At 41.0% G+C, this 18,145-nt stretch overlaps 1 protein-coding gene across 2 annotated transcripts in view; it reads right to left on the bottom strand.

Annotated features, from left to right (window-relative positions):
- The window catches only part of TMEM245 (transmembrane protein 245), a 112,258-nt gene extending 96,216 nt beyond the window's left edge, over positions 1-16,042 (bottom strand). The window contains exons 1-3 of one of the 2 annotated variants that reach the window (XM_032164815.2): positions 15,421-16,034; positions 4,200-4,317; positions 2,278-2,379 (exon numbers count right to left, since the gene is read on the bottom strand). In XM_032164815.2, the coding sequence (XP_032020706.1) occupies positions 2,278-2,379; positions 4,200-4,317; positions 15,421-16,002 (802 nt within the window). In that variant the 5' untranslated portion in view covers positions 16,003-16,034. Of the gene's footprint in view, positions 1-2,277; positions 2,380-4,199; positions 4,318-15,420 lie in introns of both variants that reach the window. The other variant, XM_032164816.2, reaches the window with a different exon arrangement.
- Between the last annotated feature and the right edge of the window lie 2,103 nt (positions 16,043-18,145).

Below are 18,145 nucleotides of genomic sequence, written 5' to 3' on the forward strand. Positions count from 1 at the left end.
ATGCTCCCCCCGCCCAAGTGATCTCTAGATTGAATGTAATCCCTATCAAAATCCCAATAGGCTTTTTTGTAAAAACAGAAAAGCTGATCATAAATATGGAAATGCAAGGGACCCCAAAACAGTCAAAATAATTTTGAAAAGGAAGAACAGAGTTGGAGAACTCACACTTCTCAATTTCAAAACTACAGTAATCAAAAGAATGTGTTAACTGACATAAGAAGAGACATACTGATCAGTGAAACACAACAGAAAGGGCAGAAATAAACCCATATACATATGGTCAGCTGATTTCTGACAAGGGTGCCAAGGCCATCTTCAACAGTGCTGGGAGGACTGAATATACACAGGCAAAAGAATGAGGTTGGACTCTTACCTCACAACATGTACAAAAATTATTTCAAAACAGATCAATGACCTAAATATAAGAGACAAAAGTACAAAATTCTTAAAAGGAAACTTAAGGGTAAGTATTCACAACCTTGGATTTGGCAATTGTTTGTCAGATGACATCAAAAACACAGGCAATAAAAGAAAAAGTGGATAAACTGGACTTCATCAAAAAAATTTCTTTGCATCAAAAGAGACTATCAAGAGAGTAAAAATACAACCCACCAATGGAATATTTACAAATCATATATTTGATAAGGGTCTAGTATCTAGAATATGTAAAGAATTCTTAAAAGGCAACAACAAAAAGGCAAACAATTAATTTTTTTTAAAGGGGAAACAATTTGAATAGACATTTCTCCAAAGAGAAACAAATGGCCAAAAGGCAAATGAAAAGATGCTCAACATCATTAGTCATTAGGGAAATGCAAATGAAAACCATAATGAGATACCACTTCACACCCACTAGACTGGCCATTATCAAAAAGTGGAAAATAATAGGTGCTGGCAAGGATGCAAAGAAATTAGAATCCTCATACACTGCTGGCAGAAATCTGAATGGTACATCTGCTGTGGAAAACAGTTTGGCAGTTCCTTAAAAAATTAAACACAGAATTACCATATGACCCAGTAATTCTATTCATAGGTAAATAAAGAACTGAAAATGTGTATTCAAATAAATACTTGCGCACAAGTTCATAGCGGCACTATTCACAATAGACAAATGGTAGAAATAACCCAAATATCCATCAACTGATGAGTAGATAAACAAAATGTGGTGTGCTCTTACCATGGAATATTGTTCAGCCATAAAAAGGAATGAAGTACTGATATATGTACAGGGTTTCTTTCTGAGGTAATGAAAATGTCTTGGAACTAGATAGAGGTCATGGTTGCACAACATTGTGCTATACTGTATGCCTGTTTTTTTGTTTTTTTTTTGAGACGGAGTCTCACTCTGTTGCCAGGCTGGAGTGCAGTGGCGCAATCTCGGCTCACTGCAACCTCCACCTCCTGGGTTCAAGGAATTCTTCTGCCTCAGCCTCCCGAGTAGCTGGGACTACAGGCACACGCCAACCATGCCCGGCTAATTTTTGTATTTTTAGTAGAGACGGGGTTTCACCACATTGGCCAGGCTGGTCTCAAACTCCTGACCTCGTGATCCACTCACCTCAGCCTCCCGAAGTGCTGGGATTACAGACGTGAGCCACTGCGCACGGCCTGTAGGCCATTTTTACATGATTACTGCACCTGTAGCCCTACTACTCGGGGGGGTAAGGTTGGAAAACCCCTGAGCCCAGGAGTTCAAGGTTACAGTGAGCTATGATTGTGCCACTGCACTCCAGCCTGGGCAACAGAGCAAGACCTTGTCACTAAAAAATAAAATAAAAATATTCTTATTTTATAAAAATAAAATAAGAATATTCTTATTTTATAAAAATAAAATAAGAATATTTTATTTTATAAAAATAAAATAAGAATATTTTATTTTATAAAATAAAATAAGAATATTTTATAAAATAAAATAAGAATATTTTATAAAATAAAATAAGAATATTTTATAAAATAAAATAAGAATATTTTATAAAATAAAATAAGAATATTTTATAAAATAAAATAAGAATATTTTATTTTATAAAATAAGAATATTTTAATAAAATTAAAATACAATGGCTTATGGTTAACTTTAAGTTATACATGCCTCAATAAAATAATACCAAAACAAATCATGGTCTAACAACCTAAAATATTTTAAACAATTTATTTTCCACTCAGAAACCACCATAGGTTTTTAAATAGATTCAAAGCTGTTTCATCATAGCATTTTTTAAAAAGCTACTCTCCAAAATACTTCAAAGAGTAGTATTAATAGAATGCCCTATTTCTTACCAGAAGACTCTTTTCCATTCTGTTTTTCATAGAGGGTACCCACAGACATCAGGAAAACAATAACCAGGAATACTGGAATTCTCCATGAGCCAGCCAGGGATGCTGCAAATTATTAAGAATTAACATTTTTAGTGAAATAAAAACCTAGTACTTGTTTTTACAAAACTCAGTTTTGCAGTTTGACAGAACAATCTGGTATATATGTTAGTTACAGAATTACTTATCAGGCAAAAAAAAAAAAATTGAAGTCCATTAGATAAACTTCAAGATTTCTCAAAATTAAGTTCATCCCTGCTCCCAGAGGCCCCTAGTCAAATGGATAGGGTATATGCCGGCCTACCTTTAATGGGGTTCTATTAAAGAGAGTCTATTGTAATGCATATCAAAGGTCTAAAACCATTCCGAACTCAAACCATCTACTTCACCCCAGAATGACCAGAATTAGGCATAGATCTCAAAGTCATAAAGTCTGACTTGGTTTCTTGAAAATACCACTGGTTGTGAACTTTCTCAAGAAAGAGAATGGCCCAAAAGAGCACAGCAAAACCGTCAATGTCTCCTCCTCAGTGTATAATGCAAAAATGTTTACAAGTTGGCTGGGCGCAGTGGCTCACACCTGTAATCCCGGCACTTTGGGGGGCTGAGGCAGGTGGCTAATTTGAGGTTGGGAGTTCGAGACCAGCCTGGCCATCATGGTGAAATCCCATCTCTACTAAAAATACAAAAAAAAAAATTAGCCAGGTGTGGTGGTACATGCCTGTAATCCCAGCTACTTGGGGGGGCTGAGGCAGGAGAATTGCTTGAACCCACGAGGTGGAGGCTGCAGTGAGCCAAGATCACACCACTGCACTCCAGCCTGGGCGATGGAGTGAGATGCTGTCTCAAAAAAAAAAAAAAAAAAGTTTACAAGTCACCAAGAAACAGGTCCCTACCCATAACCATTTCCCTGAGTCCACCTAGAACCTCATAAACATCCCTGCCTGCCTGCCTCCCTCCTCTGCCTTCCCCGAGTTCAAAATGAGTCATATCTGACATACAGGTTCTTGCAGATAAATTCCTCTATCATTCCGACTCAACAAAGCTAGAGAATAATGCTTTGTTTGACATCAAACAAAGACAGAGACATTGCTGTTTTTTATTTTATTTTTAACAGTAAGTAGTAGCTCTGGAAACTAAGGCTATCTACTGCTCTGGGTTACTGAATTGTGTTGTTAAATTAGAACTTAGTGTTTCCACTGGCTCAAACTTGGGAGATGAAAGTCTCAATCATAAGTACCACACTGAAAAATCAACATCTGAGCAGTCACCCAGCTAACATAACAGGGAACCCATTACTCTGGGCAGCTCTGACATGAATCATCCTTATGTGGAAAACAGATTTGTCTCTCTGAAGCTACTCCCGACTCTGACATCTCTCCCTCATGGTTATAGAGATCTGTTTAAAGCACTCTTTCACAGGGCAGTCCTTCAAATATTAGAAATAGGCTTTCATGTCTTATATCCTCCTTACCTCTATCTCCTTTCCACCCTAGAGCCCCAGTTCCCTCCTCTTATCCAGAGTAAACATCTCTAGTTCCTTTAACTGGTTCTCACACATGATTCTGAGCACTTCTTATCATTGACTGCTTATCTACATCTTCCCCTAAGTATGACACTCAGAAATGATATGAGAATCCAAGGGTGCTCTACTTTTTAAGATGTACTGACTTTTAAAAGGACCTTTTGGAAAATGAACATAATTAAAGACATTTTAAAGCACATCATTTTCATTAAAATTTAATGAAAGATTAAAGCATAACATTTTCTAAAGATTAAAGAATGTTAAATGCAACATATAACACTACAAAAAACTCACTTTCATTCACACAGTCAGCCTCTGCTGACCTTAGGCTAGACTTTAAAAAAAAAAAGAAGGAACCCACCTAAATGAAAAAGCAATATAATCCAGACAGGAATTGAAACTGCTCTCAAGTAGCGTTCAGTGCTTGCATTCCACTTGAATGAAACAGTCAGCACGTAGCCAACCACCAACGTCCAGATCTTAAATAAATGAAAGACACAGCTGTAAAATCTATATATATGAAAATGAACATACAATTACACAAAATCTGTTAAGTGTCTATACAGCAGGAATGCTCTGGACATAGCACAGAAAAGATGAAGGTTGATGGTGCCAAAGAAACGTGCCTAGATTCTCCTCGTTTAGAGAACCCAAGTTTTGAAATACTAGGCATTTGAAATCTCATGTAGTGATATTAAATAGTTGTTTAACAAAAGATACATAGTTCAAAACCCATCTTATACACAAAAATGCTTGAGATAAAATATTCAAAGCATAAACCATGGATTTAAATTAAGAGTCTAATCTTATGGAATTCCTACAGTTTTCTCTGTTGATCAATGTTTAGAAAAGAAACTGAAAGAAAAAAAAAAAAAAACAAGAAAAGGAAAGCTTTCCAAAAAGAATCAGGTTAAAAGATTCTATTTCAGCTTATAAAATATGCTTGTTACTGGGAAAATAACTCTGTAAAAGTTAGAAAGCAGCCAGCTGAAGTGTGACCCTGCTGAAATAATCTAGGCAACAGATGATTAGAACCTAATCCAGAGTTATGATGCACCAGCTGAAGAAGTGTGCCTGAAAAAAATATTATTAGAGGAACAAACAGCAGGACTTCGAAACAGAAGAATTAGCCAGGATACCCTCCTCAGTTCTTCCTACACTAAAGTTAAATGACCCTAGAGCTTAAGAAGCATCAAAAGAAACCAGCATAGCCTACACAGAAACTCATATTTTAATAGAACATTTATAAAACACAGAGGGAACACATAATCCGGAACAAATCTGAGCACAAAGACCTTAATTAACATAAGACCAAGAAGCTAAAAGTCAAGTTTGACATGAACCTTGCCAAAAAAAAAAAAAAAAAAGCAAATTAAGACAAAAAGAAACTTCAAGCTATATAATTCAGAGATGAAGAATAAATAACTGATGGAATTACTAAAAAGACAGAAAAAAACTATCTCTTACGTTATTTTGGTCAAATCTATCAATAAAAATAATCTTTGCATCTTAAAAATGTTTATGGCTTCTAATCTCAGAATTCAACTTTCAGACTTTATCCTAATGATAAATTCTTAAAAAGCTTTAAATATAAAGAAGCTCATCAGAGTGTGATTCAAAACAGTGGAAAAAGCGATTACCTAAAAGGTCAACAACTGGGAAATGATTACAATTCACTCAATAAAATGTTATGCAACCATTAAAATCACTTCTTAAAAACAAAGACTATATAGTTTAAAAACTCCCAATATCATACTAAGTTAGAAGTAAAATACAAAAAATACTTGTGATGTGATTACATCTACTATATGGTGGGAGGAAAAGAAAATGTACTAAGAAGTTAGTGGCTGTATTTGGGTGGCAAAATTTTGTTTTTCCTTTCACTTTTTTCTGTATTTTCCAAACTGCCTTTAATAAGCACTAATTCTTTTATAATAAAAAGGACATTAAAATCTTTCTTCAAGTAACTCTATCAGATGAAATATTAAAGAGCTTTGAAGCTCAAAAATATGAGGACATGGGAAGTGAGACTACAGCTGCTTCAAAAAGTCCAGAATTGCTGGACCAGACCAATTAACCCTGGGAATTCAAAGAATTTGAGATCTGATTGCAGAGCACAGAAAAAAATCTGAGTACAATAATAGTACACTTATATAACATTTAACACTCCTATGTGCCAGGCCCTATTCTAATGCTTTATGTATACTAACTCATTTGATCCTCATAACCCCACAAAATAAGTACTATTATGATCCTCATTTTACACATGAAAGAAACTCAGATTTCATAGAAGTGACTTGCCCAAGGCCAAACAGCTAATAAATGACAGAGGCAGGATTAGAACCCAGGAATGTGGCTCCAGAGTGTACTTTTCTAACCATAAGGAGAAAGAAGTGTGGTGCTAGAATACTAAAGATAAGCAAAAACTGCTTGGATTTTCACAAGGGAAAATAAAAAGTCAATTTTGGGCCGGGCGCGGTGGCTCACGCTTGTAATCCCAGCACTTTGGGAGGCCGAGGCGGGCGGATCACGAGGTCAGGATATCGAGACCACGGTGAAACCCCGTCTCTACTAAAAATACAAAAAATTAGCCGGGCGTGGTGGCGGGCGCCTGTAGTCCCAGCTACTCGGAGAGGCTGAGGCAGGAGAATGGCGTGAACCCGGGAGGCGGGGCTTGCAGTGAGCCGAGATCCCGCCACTGCACTCCAGCCTGGGCGACAGAGCGAGACTCCGTCTCCAAAAAAAAAAAGTCAATTTTGACAACTACAACTTGTTGAAATTAAAAAAAAAAATCCACAGTAAATGGATAGTCTTCAGAGGTTCGTCAGTTAGCCCCACCCTATTAAACGTCAGTCACTTAGATGAAAGACTAGAGGCACAATAACTGAAAAAACCGATTTTACACAAATCAGTTATACAAAACTGAGTTGTCAATAAATATTGAGATAATCTATCATGATTCAAAAAGATATCCTGAAGCCAGAACAATGAGCTAATCCAAACAAGATTAAATTATATGAAAAGAAATGCAAAGTTCTGCTTTGAGATTCAAAACTCAACTGTACAACTCTGGAATGGAAAGAGAACATCTGAACCACTTTTCAGTTCAGTATGAGTCAGCGTATGACTAGTAGAAGCACTTATTTCTAGAAGTACAATACTCGTATCAGGGAAAGTGATTGTTTCAATTAATTTTGCGCTACCAAACCACACAACAAAATTCAGCCTGGGAAAGGAAATAGAAATCGCAACACAATATATAAATGTAGCTAGGGGAAAAAGAAAAAAAATTTTTTCTCAGAAAAGAGAAGGAAATATCAAGATTTTGTAGCTATTGTCAAATAATTTTTAAAATGTCATCTGGGAGAGGCATAAGACTTGATTTTCTGTGGTTCTGAGAGCAGAAATAGGTGGGAATTAGGAAATAACACAGCTCAGTAAAAGGACAGGTTTTTCCAATAAACTATAACTATCTACAAATGGAATAATCATTACTAAAAGTGTTTGAGCAAATGTCGACCAGAGATGACAAAGTAAGTACTACCCTTAGTAAGAAGCTGAACTGGAGGTCACAATTTATACAGTACCTCTAAGAAGTTTTTGTTTCTTATCTGTATGCATAAGGAATTAGTATCATTTGCGGGAAGAGAAAAAATAAGAGACTGCATACTTCAGATTTTTTAAGAGAAATTTATTGTCTAACAAGAAGCATGTATTTTCATCTACCAACCTGAAACTCACAGATTACCTCATTCCAGTTTAAAATAACCATTTTAAAACATACTCCTCAATTCTACTTTTAGGAGTGTTTTACAGAAGCACACTGTGCAGGCACATATAAAAATATTCACTGTTGCCATTTACAATATAAAAAATTGAGAACAACTTAAATATCATTTTATAGTGAACTGTTTAAATAATGTTATCTCCAAAAATTCAGTAGTCAGACTTTCAACAGTATGATGAACATCAATATACAGTGCTACAGTGTCAATTTATTCGTGTGTAAATTTATAATGGTGAAAATATACTCAACAAAAAATGTTTTAAAATATTATCTCTAGATGGTTGGATTTCAAGGAGTAATCTGCTTCTTTATGTTTTATTACAGGTACTCAATTTTCTACTAAGGTTATGTAGTATCTTTATAAAGAGAAAAAGAAGTATTTTTAACTTTTAGGAAATTCTTTTGACTTCTGGATTTTTTTCCAGTATTTTGAAGTGTTTCCTCAGAAAAGATTCGCAGAAGTAATATTAGTTCAAGAGGTATGGCCATTTATAAAAACACTTTAGAGTTTACATTAAGCCCATTATGATTATACAATTACCAATGGTTAAAAATGTTTATCGAAGTATTCTAATACAAATTCAGAGCTAAGAAAATCTGTTAAAAACATTTTCTAAAAGGCATTGGGGGGGAGGGCGAGAAAAAAGATTTATACTGTAGCAGTATTAAAAAGAAGTGGCCAGGCGCAGTGGCTCACGCCTGTAATCCTTACACTTTGGGAGGCTGAGGTGGGCAGATCACATGAAGTCAGGAGTTCGAGACCAGCCTGGCCAATGTGGTGAAACCCCATCTCTACTAAAAATACAAAAATTAATCAGGTGTGGTGGCATGTGCCTGTAATCCCGGCTACTTGGGAGGCTGAGGCAGGAGAATCGCTTGAACCCGGAAGGTGGAGGTTATAGTGAGCCGAGATTGCACCACTGTACTCCAGCCTGGGCAGCAAGAGCAAAACTCCATCTCGAAAAAAAAAAAAAAGAAAGACATATATCTCTAAGTGCTAACAAGGAAAGATCTCCACAGTACAATGATAATGAAAGAGCAAGGTTCAGAACTATATGTATGTTATCTCATCTTTGTTTTAAAAAACAAAAAACAAAAACCTTCTACTTTATATGTTCACATGGGCATAGAAATGAATTTAGGAGCCTTTACATCAAGCAGTTAACAATAGTAACATCTGAACAGCGGGAATAGTGGTAGAGAAAAGGGATAATTTGGCTGGGCGCGGTGGCTCATGCCTGTAATCCTACCACTTTGGGAGACCACGATGGGCAGATCATGAGGTCAGGAGTTCAAGACTAGCCTAGCCAACATGGTGAAACCCCGTCTCTACTAAAAATACAAAAATTAGCCAGGCGTGGTGGCGGGCACCTGTAATCCTAGCTACTTGGAAGGCTGAGGCAAGAGAATTGCTTGAACCCGGGAGGCGGAGGTTGCAGTGAGCCGAGATGGAGCCACTGCACTCCAGCCTGAGTGACAGAGCAAGACTCCATCTCGGCGGGGCCGGGGGGCAGGGCGAGGGAAGGAAAGGGATAATTCACTTTTACCATATAAACTTCTATTCTGCTTATGTTTTTCCAAATGTAACAAGCATATTTTACTTGAGTCAACATTTTAAATCACTAAATATCCTTTAAAATAACAAAAATAAGGATTTGTACATTCATGTTTCACACACAATTTCTAGTCTAGGACCTCTTAAGAGTTTTTTAATTCTTAAATCTTCACTAACACAGAAACACGAGGTTAACAAGTCAACTTTATATATGTTTAGCCTCTGAGCAAACCTATTCAAGTGTGAATTTTATTCCAGGCATTAAATCAATGAGCCACAGTTACAGATAAGAGGGCATACTTTTCCAAATTTATGTTCTCCAAAACAACGTGTCCTTTTCAAAATATACATTCCATAGTCGTTTTTATAGCACCAATGTGCTAGACACTACATAAGACTGCATAAAATTTGGCAACATTTACTTAGCACTTCAAGTAAAGGGAACTAATAGGCAATCACATTTTCCTTTCATTTCACACGATTATCCACATATACTTTTCTGGTTAAAAAACATATTAAATGTAGAAAACATTAAGTAGAGACTGCCTTTTCAACCATCTTTGTTTCATTTATTGTCATCTGGGCATTAACTGGAAAAACAACTTGGTTGCTTCTGTTACACATTTCTGCAGAACAGTTTCCTAAGCTTTTTTTAGACAGAATAAAACTACAGGAAGGGTGCAGTGGCTCACACCTGTAATCCCAGCACTTTGGGAGGCCAAGGCAGGGGAATCACCTGAGGTTAGGAGTTTGAGACCAGTCTGGCCAACATGGTGGAACTTTGTCTCTACTAAAAACACAAAAAATTAGCCAGGCATGGTGGCAGGCGCCTGTAATCCCAGCTACTCGGGAGGCTGAGGCAGGAGAATCACTTGAACCCAGGAGGCAGAGGTTGCAGTGAGCCGAAAATGCGCCATTGCACTCCAGCCTGGGCAACAAGAGTGTAAGTCCGTCCCAAAAACAAAACAAAACAAAAACACCACAACTACAAACCTCCCAAGTTATGGAGCCACAGCCCTAATCATAGCCTCAGGCAGCAACTGCTTCGGGTCCTTAAATTATCCACTTAATTCTAATGTGAAAACCGTTCTCTTTGTCATATGGCAACTTAGAGTCAACAATTTTTATATTCAAGGTCTTCTTTAACTGAGAAAACTAAGCACTAGAAACTTTCCTCTCGTTTATTGCTGCCAGGCAAGCAGAAACAAACCTAGAAATGCGTTTAAAAGTGGAACGGTGTCAGTAGTGAATGGCTGACTAACGTCCACTGCTGGAGAGCCTCTTGTGATCTGTAAAATAGAACATCGTGAAATCTTAGAAATTGTTCAAGCCAACCCCTCACTTTACACAATTGGGACTGAATGTCCCAGAGGAGGGCCCTGGTCTGCCCAAGGTCACAAAGTTAGTTACCAGGAGAGCCAAGTTTAGAACTTAAGGTGTTTTTATCTTTCAGCCACTACTCTCTCCACCTCATGCTTCTTTAAAAAGATGGAAACAATGGGATCAGAGACCACAGAACAAACAAATCTATTACTACTGCAAAAACTAAATGGTCTTCAAATTTTCCACCAAGTCTAAATTAACAGAATGAGGAAGATCAGAATGCCCCCCAACAGAGAGAAATGGTGGAGCAGGGCACGCCATCAGCTTTTTCAAATTTACCTTGCACAACTCCACCATGGGAAGATGCCAAGAACTGAGTAACATGTGAACCTGGTACAACAGCTGATTTTTTTTTTAAGTGTTCTGAAGTCACTAAGTCAGTGCAATCTCCTAACATACTTGAAACTGCTGAAAAAGAGTTACTCATCCCATAAATGATTAGTTTTTCACTTGTAAGAAGCATGGAGTTTTAGGAGACTGAAGAAATCTACAAGTGACGTGAAGAGGAACTGAACTAGAAAGAAAAACTAGTGACGAAGAAAAACATAGGTCCGGGCCACGCGCAGTGGCTCATGCCTGTAATCCCAGCACTTTGGGAGGCCAAGGAGGGTGGATCACCTGAGGTCAGGAGTTCGATACCAGTCTGGCCAACATGGTGAAACCCCGCCTCTATTAAAAATAACACAAAAATTAGCCGGACGTGGTGGTGGGTGCCTGTAATCCCAGCTACTCGGGAGGCTGAAGCAGGAGAATTGCTTGAACCGGGGAGGTAGAGCTTGCAGTGAGCCGAGATCACACCATTGCACTCCAGCCTGGGCAAAGAGCAAAACTCCATCCCAAAATATAAGAAGAAAAAAAGAAAAAAGAAAAACACAGGTCCCAAAGACACTAAAAAGGAAAATTGATGGGACCTGGAAAACTGCATAGATATAAAAATGAAAGAGAAGAAAGAAGAGAGATGAGTAAGGTTTCTAGATGACTAGAATGCTGATATTCTTCTGATTTTTTCCTAGTAACTGGAATCTTTTTTTTTTTTTTTTTGAGACACAGTCTCGCTCTGTCGCCCGGGCTGGAGTGCAATGGCGCGATCTAGGCTCATTAGAACCTCTGCCTCCCGGCTTCAAGCAATTCTCCTGCCTCAGCCTCCAGAGTAGCTGGGATTATGGCGTCGGCCGCCACACCCGGCTAATTTTTGTATTTTTAGTAGAGACGGGGTGTCACCATGTTGGCCAGGATGGTCTCGCACTCCTGACCTCAGGTGATCTGCCTGCCTCGGCTTCCCAAAGTGCTGGGATTACAGGTGTGAGGCACCGCATCTGGCCTAGAATCCATTAAAAATAATTAAACACAATGTATTAGGGAAAACTTTTTAAAAATCCTTATTGAAGGTTACTACAAAGAGTTTTGATAACAGCAGGACTTCAACTGCTGCTAGGTCTATTGAACGCCATTTACTGACAGCATGAACAGATCAATCTCTGAATTAGTTTTCTCACATATGAAATCCCTCCCTCCTACCTCATAGGACATTGTGAGAATGACATAACACCCATGTAAAAGAACCTAATCTAGTGCCTGGGACGTGGCAGATGCTCAAAAGTTGGATCTTAAATGGATGAACTGTCAAGTCATCAAAACAGGGATTCACTTAAAGGTAACTTTTCTCTCTGCCTCTCTCATCTATACTGCTCTTCAGCAGCAGGCTCATGATTAAAGCAGCCTAGAAAGCATAAAGACCATGTTCCATACCAGGCAGCCCTGCTTGGGCTCATAAAGCCAAACCGCTGTGAACTGTGGGATGGAAAAGTTCCAGAGTGGGCCTCCTGCCCAGTCACATAACCTACTTTCACTTAATGTCAGTCCTTAAACTGCACTTTCTTATTTTAAAAGATTGGGGGCAGGGGAGATCTCATTATGTTGCCCAGGCGGGTCTCAAACTCCTGGGCTCAGACAATCCTCCCTCAGCCTCCCAAAGTGCTAGGGTTAAGGGCATTAAGCCACTGTGCATGGCCTTTAATCAGCACTTTTTTTTTTTTTTTTTTTTTTTTTTTTTTTTTTGAGACAGGGTCTTGCTCTGTCACCCAGGCTGGAGTGTACGGGCACAACCTCATCTCACTGCAACCTCCAGCTCCTAGGTTCAAGAGATTGCCTCAGCCTCCCGAGTAGTCGGGACCACAGGTGTGCGCCACCATGCCTGGCTAATTTTTTGTATTTTTAGTAGAGACGGTTTTACCATGTTGGCCAGGCTGACCTCGAACTCCTGGACTCAAGCGATTCACCTGTGTGGGCCTCCCAAAGTGCTGGGACTACAGGTGTGGGCAACGCCACCTGGCCTTAATCAGCACTTTTGGATGAGAACAAGGATTCCTTGTCTTCCCAGGTACACCTCACCCCAATCCAACCATCCACCCTTAAGTGCTGCTTGAGCAGAATGCAACTCCATGCCTTGTTTCTCTTAAACTCAGATTGACCTGAAGGTTCTCTTTCAAATTTAGCCCTTCTACCACTCCCTACTCACAAATACTTAACTCATACTCTTTTATGTTGAGTTTTTTTTTTAACCCTCTCTTTTTCCTTGCTCCCAACACTTGAGCCAAACAGCTGAATTTCAAGGTTTTTTTTTTTTTTTTTTTTTTTTTTTTGAGACGGAGTTTCGCTCTTGTCACCCAGAATAGAGTGCAGTGGTGCAATCTCGGCTCACTCCAACCTCTGCCTCCCCGGTTCAAGTGATTCTTCTGCCTCAGCCTCCCAAATAGTTGGGATTACAGGTGCCCACCACCACACCCAGCTAATTTTTTTTTTTTCTGTATTTTTGGTAGAGACGGGGTTTCACCATGTTGGCCAGGCTGGTCTTGAACTCCTAACCTCAGGTGATCCACCCGACTCGACCTCCCAAAGTGCTGAGATTACAGGCATGAGCCACCGCGCCCGGCCAATTTCAAGCTTTTAAAAAATCATTAATTGGTTTGACCTTCTTTCTCCCACTCCCAGGTCTAATCAATGTTGGCCCCTACTTCTCTTCCACTCATCCGCAACCCACACAAATGAAATACAAAGATGAGGGTTTATCTTCAGTAAAAAGATACTCAAAGGTATACGCTGAGCTGTGGATGTTTCTTTACAAGTGCTCAACTCTTTCCACTGAGTATCTGAGAGAGACTGGTTGAAATGCCTCATAATCATGCCAAATTACTTAGGTATTCAACTTCTTACTCTAGTATGAAAATATTCTATTTACATATGGCAGGCCTTTCTTTTCTGATTTCCTATAATTTGATGGATATGCTTCTTGAGCAGTATCAACAGCCAAAAATGTTAGCAGAATCTATAAATGTCTTTGACAAAACTGAACTTCTTGAGGAAAATAACCAAACATATTTTTCTTAGAACATAGTGTTCTGCCTTCTAGATAAGAAGCATTCGATCCACTTAGCTGAATTGTGAAACTGCAAGATAAAGGATAAAGAGCGCTGAACTGGGCCTCCATAAAAGTGAACCACAGATTTGCTCATGAGCTGTGTGACTCTGGACCAATCACATTCTCTGGGCCTGTGGCCCATAACTGATGAGTCATGAACATTTATCTGTATGTCTGTCATCTCCATTAGAATATGTTCATATAGGATTATATGTACCTTAAAGACGGGACCTCTATCTTAGTTCTTTTTTAAATCTCTCACAAAGCCCAATACCTAACATATGCTCGATCAACTTTAAACATGAACCAAGAGGTGGTATTGAGGGAACAAGAGAAGAAGGGTGTTTTGGGTCATTCATCACTCTGCCAATAACCTCAGGCAAGCCAAAACACTGCTGGACAGATAAGGGGAATTAATATTTTGCAACTTAATGATGTCAAGGTACACTGAACTTTATTTCACTGACGAAAAAAGTGAATCAAATTTATCTGTAAATGGTACTGTTTATGAATCAATTGGCATTCTTACGCACTAAATCTCCACTTGTTTTTAACAGTCCCCAGTTAAATATGGGGATAATTAACTAGTCCACAATATAGTCTGAGTTAGGAATTGTGTCACTAGATTATCTTTGAAATCCCTTCCAATTCTAAAGCTCCCTGGTTTTCTAAGAGTAAGCTCAGGGTAATCCAAGCATCACAAATCTACGTCTCTCTCCTTCACGCGGTCAGCTGCTTTACTCCAGATAGGAGGAGGTGTGCTGTGGTACACCAGTCCCTGCACAACAAAAATAGTTACCAAAAAGTAAAGCGTGGAGAGGAAGAGGCACAGGCGGCTCAGCACCCAGTGCCTTGCACAAATTATACAGAAATCGCCTGAACTGAGAGGCAGCACCAGCCAGTGAAGCAAGCTTTGTTTTAGGACTTGTGAGAAATCTAAGACACCCAGACCCCTCTTTGTCCCTAAGTAGCCCTAGCCTGGTAAGAGGTCACCTTTCCTATCTGCAGGATGGCAAGTTGGCCTAGAATCTCTAAGGTCCCTTACAGCTCTGACATTCAGATGCGCAGAACTGAGGGTGGCCGAAGCATCCCCGCCCTCTCCAACCAGGAGTAAAACCAAGCCCCAATGCCATGCTCTGAGGCCTTTCTCTGCAAAGCGTTATAGCGATTCTCAATCCAGGGCACTGTCCCCCTAAGAGGGCCTATTAGGATTGAAACAAGGCGGAAAGCAGGGAGGCTGTTCCAAATCACGCCCGCCCTCTTTTTGGAAGAATGTGCGCCAAATTCCTGAGGTGTGAGAAGGAAAGCGGAGACGGACGGTCACTGCAGCACAGGTGTGGCCCCTCGTCGCCCCTGCACCCGGAAGAACCGCTGCACGATTGCACCCCAGTGCGCCGGGACCACGGGCGGGGGACGGGGGCGGACTGCCGCTCACTCACCCACAGGCTGCTGAAGTAGTCCAGCCCGCGGCAGATGAGCGTGGCAGCGTGCACCAGCAGCACCTGCACGCCCAGGTAGCTGCCGAGGCAGTAGAGGCCGTACAGGAGCGGGCCGCCGGCGCCGAGCAGCAGGAGCAGGCGGCGGCGGCGCAGCGCCTGCTCGCCCAGGGCCTCGACGCCGTAGTCGACGAAGCAGAGCGGCAGCAGCAGCGCGGCCAGGACGATGGGCGTGTGCGCGCGGTGCAGGCGCTGCAGCCAGTGGCGGCCCAGGCGCGTCAGCGAGCTCTTGAAGGGGTGCAGAAAAGTGCCGCACAGCACGGCCCAGAGCAGCGGCCGCAGGAAGGCCTCCAGGATGAAGTAGACCAGTACCGCGGCGCCGCAGCACAGGCACACGAACAGCACGGCCCCGGTGTTGTAAAAGGCCTGCTTGATGGGCTTGTCGAAGCGCAGCGCCAGCGCCGCGGTCCGCGGGGTCTCCCCGCCACCGCCACTCGGCCCGACCGCGCGCGGGACCCGCGGCGCCGGCCCAGGAGAGCCCCGCTGGCTTGGCGCCTCCTTAGGGCCGCCGCCGTCGGCCATCATTCCTCCGCCACAGCCGCCCCCGAGGGGCGGTAATGGGAGTCGGGAGAGAATCGCGGGCGGGAAGCAGGGCGGGAGGCGCGCGAGATTGTGGGAGCTGTAGTTCTCCGCTGGTTTACAGACCCAGCAAGCACTTACAGGAAACTACAACTCCCAAAGGGGAATGGGGAGAACGCCTCCGCCTCAGCCTCCTTGGTGTACGCAGGCCCTAGGTAACAAGTTTGTAGGGTCTACATCTTCCCGGAGGGGGAAAAAAAAAGCTCCTTTCACTCATTCGTTAATGTCAATTTCTCGCGAGGCGAGAAAAGGCGCCACATTCAGATATTAAAACCCAAGCTGCATACTAGAATACCGTGGGGGAGTACTTTTAAAGAACCAATGCCCCGATTCTGTTTTACTGATTTATTTAACAGATACTTTTAAAGTGTTTGCTTTGGTGTATCTGACAGGATTTTAAATAGAGATTACCATATAACAGGCCCTATTCTAAGTGTCTCACTCCTGTTAACTCATTTAATCCTTAGAACAACCCTACAAAGAAGGTGTTATTATCCTCATTTTACAAACAGAAAAACTGAGACAGCCGTTAAGTACGTAGCCAGAGTCACACAGCTATCAAGTGGCACAGGCAAGATTCAAACTCAGGGATTCTAGCTTCAAAGGCTATACTTTTATCTACCATAGTATTTGGCCTGAGGAAAGAACTGTTGGCATTTTTCAAACGTTCCTCGTAAGCCTGTAATTTGCAGCCGCTGTTGACGACTGTTTGTGCAGGTTTCGCTGTGGACGCAATCTAAACTCTTAAAAGAGTCGTAGATCAAAGTCTCAAACTGCCACTTTCTTTTTGAAACTTGATGTCATGTCAGTTAAGCCTCCAATCTCAAGTTTTCCTCAGTCACATGGCGATGATAATAATAACAGCTTTTGCTTTTGGGTTATTGTGTGGGGGAAAGGGAAACTCTGGGGCGGTACAAGGTGCTTCTGTTCTCCTATTGGAAAAGTGCTGGGATCCAAGCCTGCTACCCATAAAATACCCCATTCAACATTTTGATTAAAAAAAAAAATAAGAAAGCCTTGACTGAGGACTCAACATGTGATTGCTTCAAACCCTGCAAGTTGTCCCTTTCCTGTTTCAATAATTATTCCTATTAATTTCAACATAATTTTTGTTTCCCTTCTAAAGCAGACAACACAGGTATCATAATCCACAGTTTGCAGACAAAGAAACTATTGCTTGATAGATTTGGAGACAAAGGGATTTAGTAAAGGAAGTAAAGGAAAAAGTAATTCCCTAACCATTTCAATTGTAAGTTTTAGGTCTCAGTATTTCAGATGGCCTTTGGAGTTTTGTAACCAAAACGCAGGTTTAGTCGCTCACCACTTGCAGATTCCAATTAACAAGAGCAAGGTCTGGTATAAAGAAAGTGATGTATTCCAAAGCTAGCTTAGGGGAAGAAGTACAGGTTTCCTACCTAAGGGTACTGTTTCAATTGTGGAGCAGAAAGCAGGCACTTTTAAAGCCAAGGAAGCAAGCAGTTGTCGGGGGAGGGGTTTACATGCCTTACCTACTGGGCGGTCAATTTGGTGACTGCTGGCACCTTCGTTGGCAGGACTAAGCCAAAAACCCCCCAGATGGAAGAGAGTTTCATATTTCTCAAGACAGTCTCCCAGTGGGAGGGAGTTTTGTAAAATTGGATGTTATCTCTTGAGGCATCCTCCTGGTGGGTGGGAGTTCCTTTCTGGAGCTCCTAAGAACATAGTTAGATGAACTTGCCCTGTAGGGACTGTCTGGTGAAGACAAGGTAAAAGGCTATATTTACCTTTATTAAATTATTTATTTATTTATGAGACAGAGCCTCGCTCTTGTCACCCAGGCTGGAGTGCAATGGTGCGATCTCGGCTCACTGCAACTCCATTTCCTGGCTTCAAGAGATTCTCCTGCCTCAGCCTCCCAAATAGCTGGATTACAGGTACCCGCCACCATGGCAGGCTAATTTTTTTTTTACAGGGGGTTCCACCATGTTGAACAGGCTGGTCTCGAAATCCTGACCTCAGGTGATCCACCCACCTCGGCCTCCCAAAGTGCTGGGATTACAGGCGTGAGCCACCGCACCTGGCCTACATTTGCCTTTTTAAAGGGCTAAGT

The sequence above is a fragment of the Hylobates moloch genome, unplaced genomic scaffold, assembly GCF_009828535.3.
Source record: "Hylobates moloch isolate HMO894 unplaced genomic scaffold, HMol_V3 SCAFFOLD_10, whole genome shotgun sequence".
Classification (NCBI taxonomy): Eukaryota; Metazoa; Chordata; class Mammalia; order Primates; family Hylobatidae; genus Hylobates; species Hylobates moloch.